Below are 13,684 nucleotides of genomic sequence, written 5' to 3'. Positions count from 1 at the left end.
GTACTCACTTTTGTGATATACTGTATGTACACTTCCAATGCTGCGCCTTGGTCTCTTCTTTATGACGACCGTGACACATATCTATTTATGATGGCCATCGAAATGTTAGCTATTCAAATCAGATCCATCAATAATATCAAGGGACTAGAAATCCAAGGCTTAAAAACAAAGGTCATTGTACGCTGATTCATGTTTTGTCTTTTAAATACACAATAAGTATCCCTCCACAGCCACATAGAGGATCTAAATAATTTTTCTAACTTCTCCAGATTACAACCAAATTATGATAAGTGAACTTACTACATTACGTATTGGATCACAAAAAATAAAACTTTTACATTACCGTGTAGTTTACTAATAAAATGGTCTGACGGTGAAGTGGACATATTCATATCCCGAAAGAAATGGTCTCACTACAATAAATTTTAATAGATAAGATCTTGCTACCATGGAAAGGAAAATACATGTCTATTTGTGGAAAAATCACCCTGATGAACTCTTTAGTCATATCTGTCACGATCGTTATAATGAATGTCGGACCAAGTCACAGCGTACGTAGAGTTCCACATGTTTTATTGAAATGAAACTCACAAAAACAATAGGAAAAAAACGTGAAGTCATGGAGTGCTGACTGCCCTTGACCAGCACAAAAACATCCTGTGGCGTTCTAGATTAGCATCGAATAGCCCCCGTGATATGCAACTTTTCAGGGAAGTTAGGAACCAATATACAGTGGGGCAAAAAAGTATTTAGTCAGCCACCAATTGTGCAAGTTCTCCCATTTAAAAAGATGAGAGAGGCCTGTAATTTTCATCATAGGTACACTTCAACTATGACAGACAAAATGAGAAAAGAAATCCAGAAAATCACATTGTAGGATTTTTAATGAATTTATTTGCAAATTATGGTGGAAAATAAGTATTGGCAGTCTCTATGGGGGTGCCACAGGGTTCAATTCTCAGGCCGACTCTCTTCTCTGTATACATCAATGATGTAAATTAGTTGCAAATGAGAACTTGTTCTCAACTAGCCTACCTGGTTAAATAAAGGTGAAATAAATAAAAAATATATAAAAAAATGTCGCTCTTGCTGCTGGTGATTCTCTGATTCACCTCTACGCAGACGACACCATTCTGTATACTTCTGGCCCTTCTTGTTAACTAACCTCCAGACAAGCTTCAATGCCATACCACTCTCCTTCCGTGGCCTCCAACTGCTCTTAAATGCAAGTAAAACCAAATGCATGCTCTTCAACCGATCACTGCCCGCACCTGCCCGCCCGCCCGTCCAGCATCACTACTCTGGACGGTTCTGACTTAGAATATGTGGACAACTACAAATACCTAGGTGTCTGGTTAGACTGTAAACTCTCCTTCCAGACTCACTCATTAAACATCTCCAATCCAAAATTAAATCTAGAATCGGCTTCCTATTTCGCAACAAAGCATCCTTCACTCATTCTGCCAAACATACCTTCGTAAAACTGACTATCCTACTGATTCTCGACTTCGGCGATGTCATTTACAAAATAGCCTTCAACACTCTACTCAAAAAATTGGATGCAGTCTATCACAGTGCCATCCGTTTTGTCACCAAAGCCCCATATACTACCCACCACTGCGACCTGTGCGCTCTCATTGGCTGCCCCTCGCTTCGTACTCGTCGCCAAACCCACTGGCCACAGGTCCTCTATAAGTATTTGGTAGGTAAATTCCCGCCTTATCTCAGCTCACTGGTCACCATAGCAGCACACACCTGTAGCACACGCTCCAGCAGGTATATTTCACTGGTCACCCCATAGCCAATTCCTCCTTTGGCTGCCTTTCCTTCCAGTTCTCTGCTGCCAATGATGGGAACGAACTGCAAAAACCACTGAAGCTGATTTAACTTTAACCACCAGCTGTCAGAGCAGCTCACAGATCACTGCACCTGTACATAGCCCATCTGTAAATAGCCCATCCAACTACCTCATCCCAAAACTGTATTTATTTATTTATTTATTTTGCTCCTTTGCACCCCAGTATCTCTTCTTGCACATCTTCCGCACATCTATTACTCCAGTGTTTAATTGCAGTAGAGGCAGCTGAGGGGAAGACAGCTCATATTAATGTCTGGAACTGAGTAAATGGAAAGGCATCAAACCATGTGTTTGATGTATTTGATACCATTCCCCTATTCCGCTCCAGCCATTATTACAAGCCCCAATTAAGGTCCCGCCAACCTTCTGTGCATGTCACCCATTGAGCATGCTTGGTATGCTCTGGGTCAACGTGTACGACAGCATGTTCCAGTTCCCTCCAATAGCCAGCAACTTCGCACAGCCATTGAAGAGGAGTGGGACAACATTCCACAGGCCACAATCAACAGCCTGATCAACTCTATGTGAAGGAGATGTGTCGCGCTGCCTGAGGGAAATGGTGGTCACACCAGATACTGATTGGGTTTCTGATCCACGCTCCTACTTTTTTTTAAAGATATCTGTGACCAACAGATGCATATCTGTATTCCCAGTCAAGTGAAATCCATAGATAAGGGCCTAATGAATTTATTTTAATTGACTGATTTCCTTAAATGAAATGAAATTGTTGCATGTTGCGTTTAATTTTTTTTCAGGGTAACTTCATGTGTACTCAATAAGTTCACACGCTCTCAGGCAATTCAAAAATAAATTCACCCAAGCACACACACAAACATAGAGTAGACACGTGTTTGCAAGGCAAGTAGACCCACAAACACACGCCCGCACACACACTCTCTCCCTCGCTGCCTCAGATGCAGTTTAAATGTTTGTCTCAGTTTGAAGCTAGGTGGTCTCTCGCCATGTTGTCGTTTCATCTCTGCAGGGAGGGAAACTCACTTGAACTGGTGGTGTTCTCTGGAGCTGCGGATCTTGTTGGAGAATCGCTCGGCCAGTTTCTCCAGGCTGCGGGAGTACTCCAGCTGGATCTCAGCCTTGCGGCGGAAGAAGTCCTGCAGGTCCTGCAGCAGCTGGATACGAGACTCTGACTGCTGCTCCAGGCATTTGAACTGCTCCACCAGCTGGTTACGGATCTCTGTGTATCAAAACACAAAACATAAAGTTGGCAAGAGTCAATCAGTCATAACAGGGTCATCATCTCCAACAGATCAAGGTATGGGGAGGGATTCAATCAACCCTTCCTTCACTATGTTTTCTATCTTTGCTGACACGTGCTCCACAAACGTCTCTGAAACCATCTGAGAAGAGTTCATGTATTTGCTGTTTTACACCACCCCAAATCATAGTGGATTTATTCAAAAGGGATTTTTTTAAAGTGCAAAAGAGACATTTAATACTTTATCTTATTATGGGTTTATAATAATTCTGTTATGATATTTGTGCCAAGGATTATTTTCCAACTGTGAAATAGGTTACGGATGGCAGGGAAATCTCATTAACACTCACAGTTTCTTATTTTTTAAACCAGGCATGTTTTCCCTCAAATTGCTGCCAATAGCTTTGTAAGTGAATATTTTGTAAAGTTAGTGTGGGAGAGGTAGATAAATGATTGTTATCGATCAATAATGACAAAGCTGGCATTGACAACTTAGATGGAAAGCTACTGAGGCTGGTATCTGACTATGCCCACTCTTTTCTGTCATGTATTTAATCTGAGTCTAGAGGAAGGTGTTTGCCCTCAGGCCTGGAGGGAAGCTAAAGTAATTCCGCTACCCAAGAGTGGTAAAGTGACCTTTACTGGTTCTAACAGCAGACCCATCAGCTTGTTGCCAGCTCTTAGCAAACTGTTGGAAAAAATAGTGTTTGACAAAATGTGACCCGTTTCAAGAGACTAGGCATATGGCGCACGTCATTACTTCAAAGCATAAGAATTTCAAGCCCAGTTGGTTTAGCCATGGAAAAAGAAAGGAAGTGTCCCGCTAGCGGTGATTGGCTGAGAGTAATGGATGAACTGGACATGCTGAGAGATGAGTTCGGATTGGTCTGCCATGTAGTGACTGAATGGAAGCAAGTCTCCGCAGCAATGTTCCAACATCTAGTGGAAAGCCTTCCCAGAAGAGTGGAGGCTGTTATGGCAGCAAAGGGGAAACCAACTCCATATTAATGCCCATGATTTTGGAAGGAGATGTTTGACGAGCAGTTGTCCACATACTTTTGGTCATGTAGTCTATTTTTGATATTGCTACTATGCAAGTTACCACTTCACTATATCCTTTACACCTTCTGTATCCTGTGCATGTGACAAATACACGTAGATTTATTTGATATAGTGTGTGTTTACCTTAGGCAGTAATGTGAAGAACAACATGACCTGCACCAAAGTCAGATTGGGATATAGGCCAAGGTCTTGATAAAGTGTATTTCTACTACTACTTTCACCACTTTTAGTCTTGAAATCTTCGGTTGTTTACTTCACTACCTTACTCACTCTGCTTAGCACATGGCCTCACGTGACTCCTTAAAAAATTCAAAATATATAGATTCCATGGAGAGAGAGAGAGAGAGAGAGAGAGAGAGAGAGAGAGAGAGAGAGAGAGAGAGAGAGAGTCTGTCCATAACAAAGAGATGCTCTGCTGTTTTGACTCCAACCTTCTCCAAAAAGCAAGGTCCTGCAGGCTCTAGTTTAGTTTAATCTTGATTATTGTCCAGTCATGCGGTCAAATGCTGAAAAGAAAGACCTTGTTAAGCTGCAGCTGGCCCATAATGGAGCAGCACGTCTTGCTCTTTATTGTAATCAGAGGGCTGATATAAATACTATGCATGCCAGCCTCTCTTATCTAACTGTATTAACAGTATCACTTATTCCTTTTATAAGAAACATTTATGTGTTGAAAATTACAAATATTTTACATAGTCAACTTACACACAGCTCTGACATACACACTGTGTAGGTTATGCTTTCGCAACAGCTAATGGGGATCCTAATAAAATACCAAAAGTTGGCTGAAAAATAACGGTTTTCACCTTGCACACCTAACAACCATGAAATGTCTGGTCACATATTTCCAAGCAGCTCACTGTGTTAACAACGTGTTTCTCTCTCTAACAACCCTCAGGCAAAGCTGTCAATCAGCACCACACATGTCTGAAAGAGCTGTAAGCTTAATGTTGTTGGTCCCTGAGTTGTAGTGTAGTATTCTTTTCTGTTTTCAAACAGACTGAGTTAACCCTACTTCCACCCTGGGCTATTGAACATCTCTTTAGGAAGATGAGACCCGACCGACCGCCTGCTGAATATAATGTAGTGTAATGGCTCCAGAGCTGAGCTGAACTAAGATGAGTTGTGTGAGAACTGGCATCAGGAAGTCCTACAGCAGTGGACCTAGAATCAAACTGCTGTCAATGAGTAAGTAGGTGCATCAAACCCTCGCTTGGACTAAATCCTGTATCAGAAGCAACCAGCATCTATGAAGGGAACCTGACACTAGCAGTCTCACTGCAGATCCTTGATGCTGGTCTGTACCCAGGAGAGAAACCTGAGTCTTCATCGGCTTTGTAGTGTTGTCATTGAGATCCAACTCTGCCTCGACAAAAGAACAAAGACTGACCTATTTTACAGAACAAACCAGCAAACCTGAGATTCCTCTTTCTGATCTGAATAAAAGAGCTACAGTAAACAAATGGAATAAAAGGGAAATATAAATATAGTGTATAGTAATACTAACTAGCTACCAGATTGAAAGGTGGTATCACTAGCCAACAGAAAGAGAAAGCCTTGACCTCATGAGTATCCTGTATTCAGCATGCGGGATCAAAGCTTTTTCATGTGTCATAAGGTATGTATTAAAGGCTCTTTATATGGCGGCCTGCAAGAGCCTTCATAGAGGTCTCCTATAACTAGTACCATCCCTGGAGATGCCCGGCTACTACTACTACAACACACACATTCCATACTTCCAGTGACTGTGAGCCTTTCCCAGAACAAATGACAGACAGTTTCTCCTCCTTTCTTTCCATGAATTCCTATCATTCTCTCGTTTTCCCTCTCGGCACGTAGGCTACCCAGTGGCAAAACGAGCAGAGCTGGGAGAAACGCCCCAGAAAAAGCTGACACTGATTCACATGAATGGCAGGGAGCACTTTTTAAAACACTCGTGAAAAACGGGGGACTGTGAACCAGCAGCTGCAGCGGTGACAGACGATTGAAAATTGGTCACGCATGCCAGAAGTGTGCCCTCCCCTCTTAGAAACCATGAGCAATTGCACAATTATTCCCATATATTCCCGATTCCTCGCTTTGCACCTCCGCTGTGGTTTATTTAAAGTGTCTGTACCCTCAGTTGTTCTTTTCAATCTGTGAAGAGGAGGAATGCTGTGAATTTTGGCCTGCAGTTACAGACGATGCTTTGCCCTTTTGAACAGTACCAAAACAAGTATTGTAGCCAGCATGACATCAGTTCAAAGAAACATTTTCAAAATGGACTTTTTAACATAATCAAAAATGAAACATTCTGTATTATGTGTAAACATCAATGATTTATGGAATGAAAAAGAATCCGTGAGATCAAATGTAAACTGCTTTATTATTGGCTGTGGCCCAATTCTGAAAGCAATCAAGTTTTTAGAAAAAAAGGAGCTTGTTTGAGTCTGTGAGCACCCTATTTGAAATTAAAATTTGAATTTCAAACAGTGCTGTTGGTTTACTTGTTCAAGCGTTTGTATGGATAATAAGCACGGACTACACCCAGAGTTGGGGATAGAGGGAGGGAAGATAGCGGTAATTCAAGTCCCCAAAATGAACAAGAGCTCTACTAATTAGATGTAGGCCATAAGTATAACCTTTAATTGAAGGGTACAATTTTTATTGGCTTTGACACGGTTGTTTGATTAGGCAATGCAAAAATTACACACGGCAAGCGCACAGCATTTATTTTCTACACGTGTTTCCATTTGTGGAGATAGGGCTGAGACAGAAATAGCTTGATGAGGCAATTCTACCAAAATGACATATGATGGAGAGAAGCTACTTACTGAACAACATTTATCCTACAACTGTCACGCCTGGGAGGGTTTTCTAGTTATTATTTTCTATGTGGGGTTCTAGTTTTAGTTTTTCTATGTTGGTGTTTGGTATGATTCACAATTAGAGGCAGCTGGCTAAAGTTGTCTCTAATTGGGGATCATATTTAAGTAGCATTTTTTTTCCATCTGTGTTTATGGGATATTGTTTTGAGTTAGTGCACATAGCACCTTTGTAGTCACTGTTTGTTTGTTTGTTTGTTTGTTTGTTTGTTTGTTTCTTTCTTTCTTTCTTTCTTTCTTTGTGTGTTTTCTAATAACTATTATGTGGAAACCATATCGCACTGCAGTTTGGTCTGATAATTATTCCAGCGACCGTGACAACAGAGTAGCCCTTTTGTCTATTTACACCACTTCATCTGGGGGTTAACTACCATACACTGAGTTTGATACCTGAGCAAAAAATCAAATTCAGCACAAATACTTAACAGTAAGATAATCAGTGCCGGATGCAGGCCACATTATACATTACATTCAAGTTCAGCAATCAGTAAATCAAATCAAATCAAATCAAATTGTATTTGTCACATACACATGGTTAGCAGATGTTAATGCGAGTGTAGCGAAATGCTTGTGCTTCTAGTTCCGACAATGCAGTGATAACCAACAAGTAATCTAACTAACAATTCCAAAACTACTGTCTTATACACAGTGTAAGGGGATAAGGAATATGTACATAAGGATATATGAATGAGTGATGGTACAGAGCAGCATACAGTAGATGGTATCGAGTACAGTATATACATATGAGATGAGTGTGTAGACAAAGTAAACAAAGTGGCATAGTTAAAGTGGCTAGTGATACATGTATTACATAAGGATGCAGTCGATGATGTAGAGTACAGTATATACATATACATATGAGATGAATAATGTAGGGTAAGTAACATTATATAAGGTAGCATTGTTTAAAGTGGCTAGTGATATATTTACATAATTTCCCATCAATTCCCATTGTTAAAGTGGCTGGAGTTGGGTCAGTGTCAATGACAGTGTGTTGGCAGCAGCCACTCAATGTTAGTGGTGGCTGTTTAACAGTCTGATGGCCTTGAGATAGAAGCTGTTTTTCAGTCTCTCGGTCCCAGCTTTGATGCACCTGTACTGACCTCGCCTTCTGGATGATAGCGGGGTGAACAGGCAGTGGTTTGGGTGGTTGATGTCCTTGATGATCTTTATGGCCTTCCTGTAACATCGGGTGGTGTAGGTGTCCTGGAGGTTTGCCCCCGGTGATGCGTTGTGCAGTCCTCACTACCCTCTGGAGAGCCTTATGGTTGAGGGCGGAGCAGTTGCCGTACCAGGCGATGATACAGCCCGCCAGGATGCTCTCGATTGTGCATCTGTAGAAGTTTGTGAGTGCTTTTGGTGACAAGCAGAATTGGTGACAAGCAGAATTTCTTCAGCCTCCTGAGGTTGAAGAGGCGCTGCTGCGCCTTCTTCACGACGCTGTCAGTGTGAGTGGACCAATTCAGTTTGTCTGTGATGTGTATGCCGAGGAACTTAAAACTAGCTACCCTCTCCACTACTGTTCCATCGATGTGGATAGGGGGGTGTTCCCTCTGCTGTTTCCTGAAGTCCACAATCATCTCCTTAGTTTTGTTGACGTTGAGTGTGAGGTTATTTTCCTGACACCACACTCCGAGGGCCCTCACCTCCTCCCTGTAGGCCGTCTCGTCGTTGTTGGTAATCAAGCCTACCACTGTTGTGTCGTCCGCAAACTTGATGATTGAGTTGGAGGCGTGCGTGGCCACGCAGTCGTGGGTGAACAGGGAGTACAGGAGAGGGCTCAGAACGCACCCTTGTGGGGCCCCCGTGTTGAGGATCAGCGGGGAGGAGATGTTGTTGCCTACCCTCACCACCTGGGGGCGGCCCGTCAGGAAGTCCAGTACCCAGTTGCACAGGGCGGGGTCGAGACCCAGGGTCTCGAGCTTGATGACGAGCTTGGAGGATACTATGGTGTTGAATGCCAAGCTGTAGTCGATGAACAGCATTCTCACATAGGTATTCCTCTTGTCCAGGTGGGTTAGGGCAGTGTGCAGTGTGGTTGAGATTGCATCGTCTGTGGACCTATTTGGGCGGTAAGCAAATTGGAGTGGGTCTAGGGTGTCAGGTAGGGTGGAGGTGATATGGTCCTTGACTAGTCTCTCAAAGCACTTCATGATGACGGAAGTGAGTGCTACGGGGCGGTAGTCGTTTAGCTCAGTTGCCTTAGCTTTCTTGGGAACAGGAACAATGGTGGCCCTCTTGAAGCATGTGGGAACAGCAGACTGGTATAGGGATTGATTGAATATGTCCGTAAACACACCGGCCAGCTGGTCTGCGCATGCTCTGAGGGCGCGGCTGGGGATGCCGTCTGGGCCTGCAGCCTTGCGAGGGTTAACACGTTTAAATGTCTTACTCACCTCTGCTGCAGTGAAGGAGAGACCGCATGTTTTCGTTGCAGGCCGTGTCAGTGGCACTGTATTGTCCTCAAAGCGGGCAAAAAAGTTATTTAGTCTGCCTGGGAGCAAGACATCCTGGTCCGTGACTGGGCTGGGTTTCTTCTTGTAGTCCGTGATTGACTGTAGACCCTGCCACATGCCTCTTGTGTCTGAGTCATTGAATTGAGATTCCACTTTGTCTCTGTATTGACGCTTAGCTTGTTTAATAGCCTAGCGGAGGGAATAGCTGCATTGTTTATATTCAGACATGTTACCAGACACCTTGCCCTGATTAAAAGCAGTGGTTCGCGCTTTCAGTTTCACGCGAATGCTGCCATCAATCCACGGTTTCTGGTTTGGGAATGTTTTTATCGTTGCTATGGGAACGACATCTTCGACGCACGTTCTAATGAACTCGCACACCGAATCAGCGTATTCGTCAATATTTCCATCTGACGCAGTACTCTAGTAAATAAAGAGTGTCAAGAATGCCATTTTATTTTTAGCTCTGCACAATCTTTGAGTTGATCATCAACTATCGTGTGTCTCCACAGCATAAATCGATGTCAAATGATCGTACCAATCCAATTACTACTGCACTTTCAAATAATGTGACTTTTCTGGCAAGCCAAAGTGATGAGGCAGTATTACTGTCTCTCCCTGAAAGTTATTGGAGTCACAGGCCTCATTCATTATGCAGTTAAGCATGCAGACAGATGGGCCTTTGTGGAGAGGCAACAATCCACAAGCACTTGTTTATCCCTGAACAGCCTTCTCTGTATTGATGAAACTGTAGGTCTGTGTGGCTGTAACTTGTGTGTCCAGTGAATAAGTCTGCAATAGAGAATGCACTCTGTACCGGCTTGGGCGATATACCACTTATACCGTATACCGGGGTATTTCAAAATGCAGACAGTATGCTTTTCAATACTGTTAAAAAATAAAATAAAATGTGTATTGGGAGGGTTGGGGACTACAGCCACTGCTTAAGTTAAGTATATCTATACGAAATCTAAGATGTGTCAAATAAATTATTTCCTGTTTAGGGCTCAAGCTATGCATTTGGTTGGCTAACTTGCTAGCTAAGAGGCTAGATGTCAAGACCAAGCTTCTTGGTTACAGCAGAGACAGTCAATCCCCTCCTGGACCAAGATCCCTGTTGCCTAAATTGTTTTGTGCATCAAAAATAAGAATAAATACATATATTTATTTGTGCACTTCTGGTAATACCATATACCCTGGTATGTATGGTACAGAAACTGTACATATTTAAATATATATATATATTTAACCTTTATTTAGCTAGGCAAGTCAGTTTTTAAAAAAGTCTTATTTACAATGATGGCATACCAAAAGGCAAAAGGCCTCCTGCATTGTTGGGGGATAAAAAAATATATACACTACCATCAAAGGTTTGGGGTTACTCAGAAATGTCCTTGTTTTTGAAAGAAAATCACATTTTTAGACCATTAAAATATCAAATTGATCTGAAATACAGTGTAGACATTGTTAATGTTGTAAATGACTATTGTAGCTGGAATCAGCTGATTTTTAATCCAATATCTACATAGGCGTACAGAGGCCCATTATCAGCAACCATCACTCCTGTGTTCCAATGGCACGTTGTGTTAGCTAATCCAAGTTTATCATTTTAAAAGGCAAATTGATCATTAGAAAACCCTTTTGCAATTATTTTTGCACAACTGAAAACTGTTGTGCTGATTAAAGTTTGAGAAAGGTCAGCATCCTGGAGTTGCCTCTTCACTGTTGACGTTGAGACTGGTGTTTTGTGGGTACTATTTAATGAAGCTGCCAGCTGAGGACTTGTGAGGCATCTGTTTCTCAAACTAGACACTCTAATGCACTTGTCCTCTTGCTCAGTTGTGCACCGGGGCCTCCCAATCCTCTTTCTATTTTGGTTAGAGCCAGTTTGCGCTGTTCTGTGAAGGGAGTAATACACAGCATTGTACGAGATCTTCCTATTCTTGGCAATTTCTTGCATGGAATAATCTTCATTTCTCTGAACAAGAATAGACTGACGAGTTTCAGAAGAAAGGTATTTGTTTGTTGCCATTTTGAGCCTGTAATCGAATCCACAAATGCTGATGCTCCAGATACTCAACTAGTCTAAAGAAGGACAGTTTTATTGCTTCTTTAATCAGAACAACACTTTTCAGCTGTGCTAACATAATTGCAAAAGGGTTTCTAATGATCAATTAGCCTTTTAAAATTATAAACTTGGATTAGCTAACACAACGTGCCATTGGAACACAGGAGTGATGGTTGCTGATAATGGGCCTCTGTACGCCTATGTAGATATTCCATACAAAATCTTCAGTTTCCAGCTACAATAGTCATTTACAACATTAACAATGTCTACCCTGTATTTCTGATTAATTTTATGTTATTTTAATGGACAAAAAATGTGCTTTTCTTTCAAAAACAAGAACATTTCTAAGTGACCCCAAACTTTTGAACGGTAGTGTATATAGGACAAAACACACATCACGACAAGAGAGACACCACAACACTACATAAAGTGAGACCGAAGACAACAACATGGCTTGGCAGCAACACATGACAACACAGCATGGTAGCAACACCACATGACAACAACATGGCAGCAGCACAACAGCACAAAAGCAAGAAGGTATGACGGTATGAAAATATGGACACCGCCCTACTCTAGTATAGTATAAATGCTTCTCTGAAGGTATGCTTGAAATACTGTACTGAGGTGCAATTTGCATGCCGGTAAACTCTTACTAATATAAAACATGTCCTTCAGTTTATATTGTAGATGACCTCCCACCAGCTCACTAGGAAGTAGATAAGATTTCATGGACCTCAGCTTGGCTCTGCTGTCTCATGCCCATATCTTAACCAATGTCACATCTCCAATAATCATATATTTAGTTTGGCAGGAATGTCTAAATGTTGGACTTATTTGAACTTTAAGCACTTGCACTTTGTCATGCAAATGCCGGCCCAGCCAAATTCAGACATTTTAAGACTTGCCACTTATCCTGCCGACTTCTTTGTAATTATTCTGTAAATATTTTTCTGTTATTGTGTTTTTCAATTTTAATATGTGAATTTGTCTGTATGTACTTTTGACTGCTGCTAAATGAATTGCCTCTTGAGGACTAAGTTGTCTGAAATCCCTTGAAACAATGCCTAATTTATCATAACCTTTACAGATAATGAATCCTAATATCACAAGCAATAAAAAAAGATTCATTTATTGAAACTGTAATATCAACTGGTTATGTTATATCTTGGAACATAATCTTCAAAAAGGTAGTAAGCTCAGCATTGTGGCACTTGCTTGCAGATGCCTTTGCAATGGCATAGCCTTGTTTTATTAATTTAGCAGACAAGACACTCTTAATTCCCCACCCCACCTATTTTAGTTTGAAGTCATTCACATCTCACGTCTGGACCAGTTATTCTTCTTTACTCGTGGTATCTAATTGGTAGTAACACATCTTGTCTTGTCGCTGCAACTCCCGTAGGGACTTGCGAAGGTCAAGAGCCTTGTGACCGCACTGCTTCTTGACACACCGCCCACTTAACCCAGAAGCCAGCCGCACCAATGTGTCTTATGAAACACCTTTCCCCTGGCGATCGTGTCAGCGTGCATTGTGCCCAGCCCACCACAGGAATTGCTGGAGTGCGGTGGGACAAGAACACCCCTGCCGGTCAAACCCTCTCCTAACCCGGACGACGCTGGGTAAATTGTGCACCGCCCCATGGGTCTCCGGGTCACGGCCGGCTGCGACAGAGCCTGGACTCGAACCAGAATCTCTAGTGGCACCTTAGACCACTGCACCACTCGGGAGGCCCTGGAACAGATATTCTTAAAGAGTGATCATATGAAACAGGGTTCAATTTGGCAAGATGAAAGACACATTTTTCAAGGTTACAAACCAAAATCTTCTTTTCGATATTCAGACGTTCGATTGAGTTTATTATGCTGTGTCCTTGGAATGGATGAACAATTCTTCAGACAACCAGTCCATTTTGAATTTGTGATACAAATGTTGGCATTTGGCAAGGAATGTAGCTTGTTTATCTCATCAGTTAGATACGATTCCAGTAGGAGCACACAGCAGGCATTAGTAGAAGGAAAGGTCGTAATGCAATTGAGTGAGTGAGACATGAAAGGGAAAGGTAATTTAGGGAGCAGAACTGTGTGATGCTAGGCTAGGTTTCTTTTTGTTGTGTCCCACAAATGCACATGTACAAATGGAACACTACAGTTAAAGCA

The 13,684-nt window shown here is 42.0% G+C and overlaps 1 protein-coding gene across 3 annotated transcripts in view; it reads right to left on the bottom strand.

Moving 5' to 3' along the window:
* Positions 1–13,684, bottom strand: part of LOC124031244 (SLIT-ROBO Rho GTPase-activating protein 3) — a 134,039-nt gene that overhangs the window by 77,465 nt on the left and 42,890 nt on the right. For all 3 annotated transcript variants that reach the window (XR_006838097.1, XM_046342295.1, XM_046342296.1), the window contains exon 2: positions 2,858–3,053. Coding sequence is in view for 2 of the 3 variants with exons in the window: in XM_046342295.1 (XP_046198251.1) it covers positions 2,858–3,053 (196 nt within the window). In the remaining variant the exon portion in view is untranslated. The remainder of the gene's footprint in view (positions 1–2,857; positions 3,054–13,684) is intronic.

This window comes from Oncorhynchus gorbuscha, linkage group LG03 (assembly GCF_021184085.1).
Source record: "Oncorhynchus gorbuscha isolate QuinsamMale2020 ecotype Even-year linkage group LG03, OgorEven_v1.0, whole genome shotgun sequence".
Classification (NCBI taxonomy): Eukaryota; Metazoa; Chordata; class Actinopteri; order Salmoniformes; family Salmonidae; genus Oncorhynchus; species Oncorhynchus gorbuscha.
The sequence above is the reverse complement of the archived record's forward strand: the minus strand, read 5'-3'. Positions and strand labels throughout refer to the sequence as shown.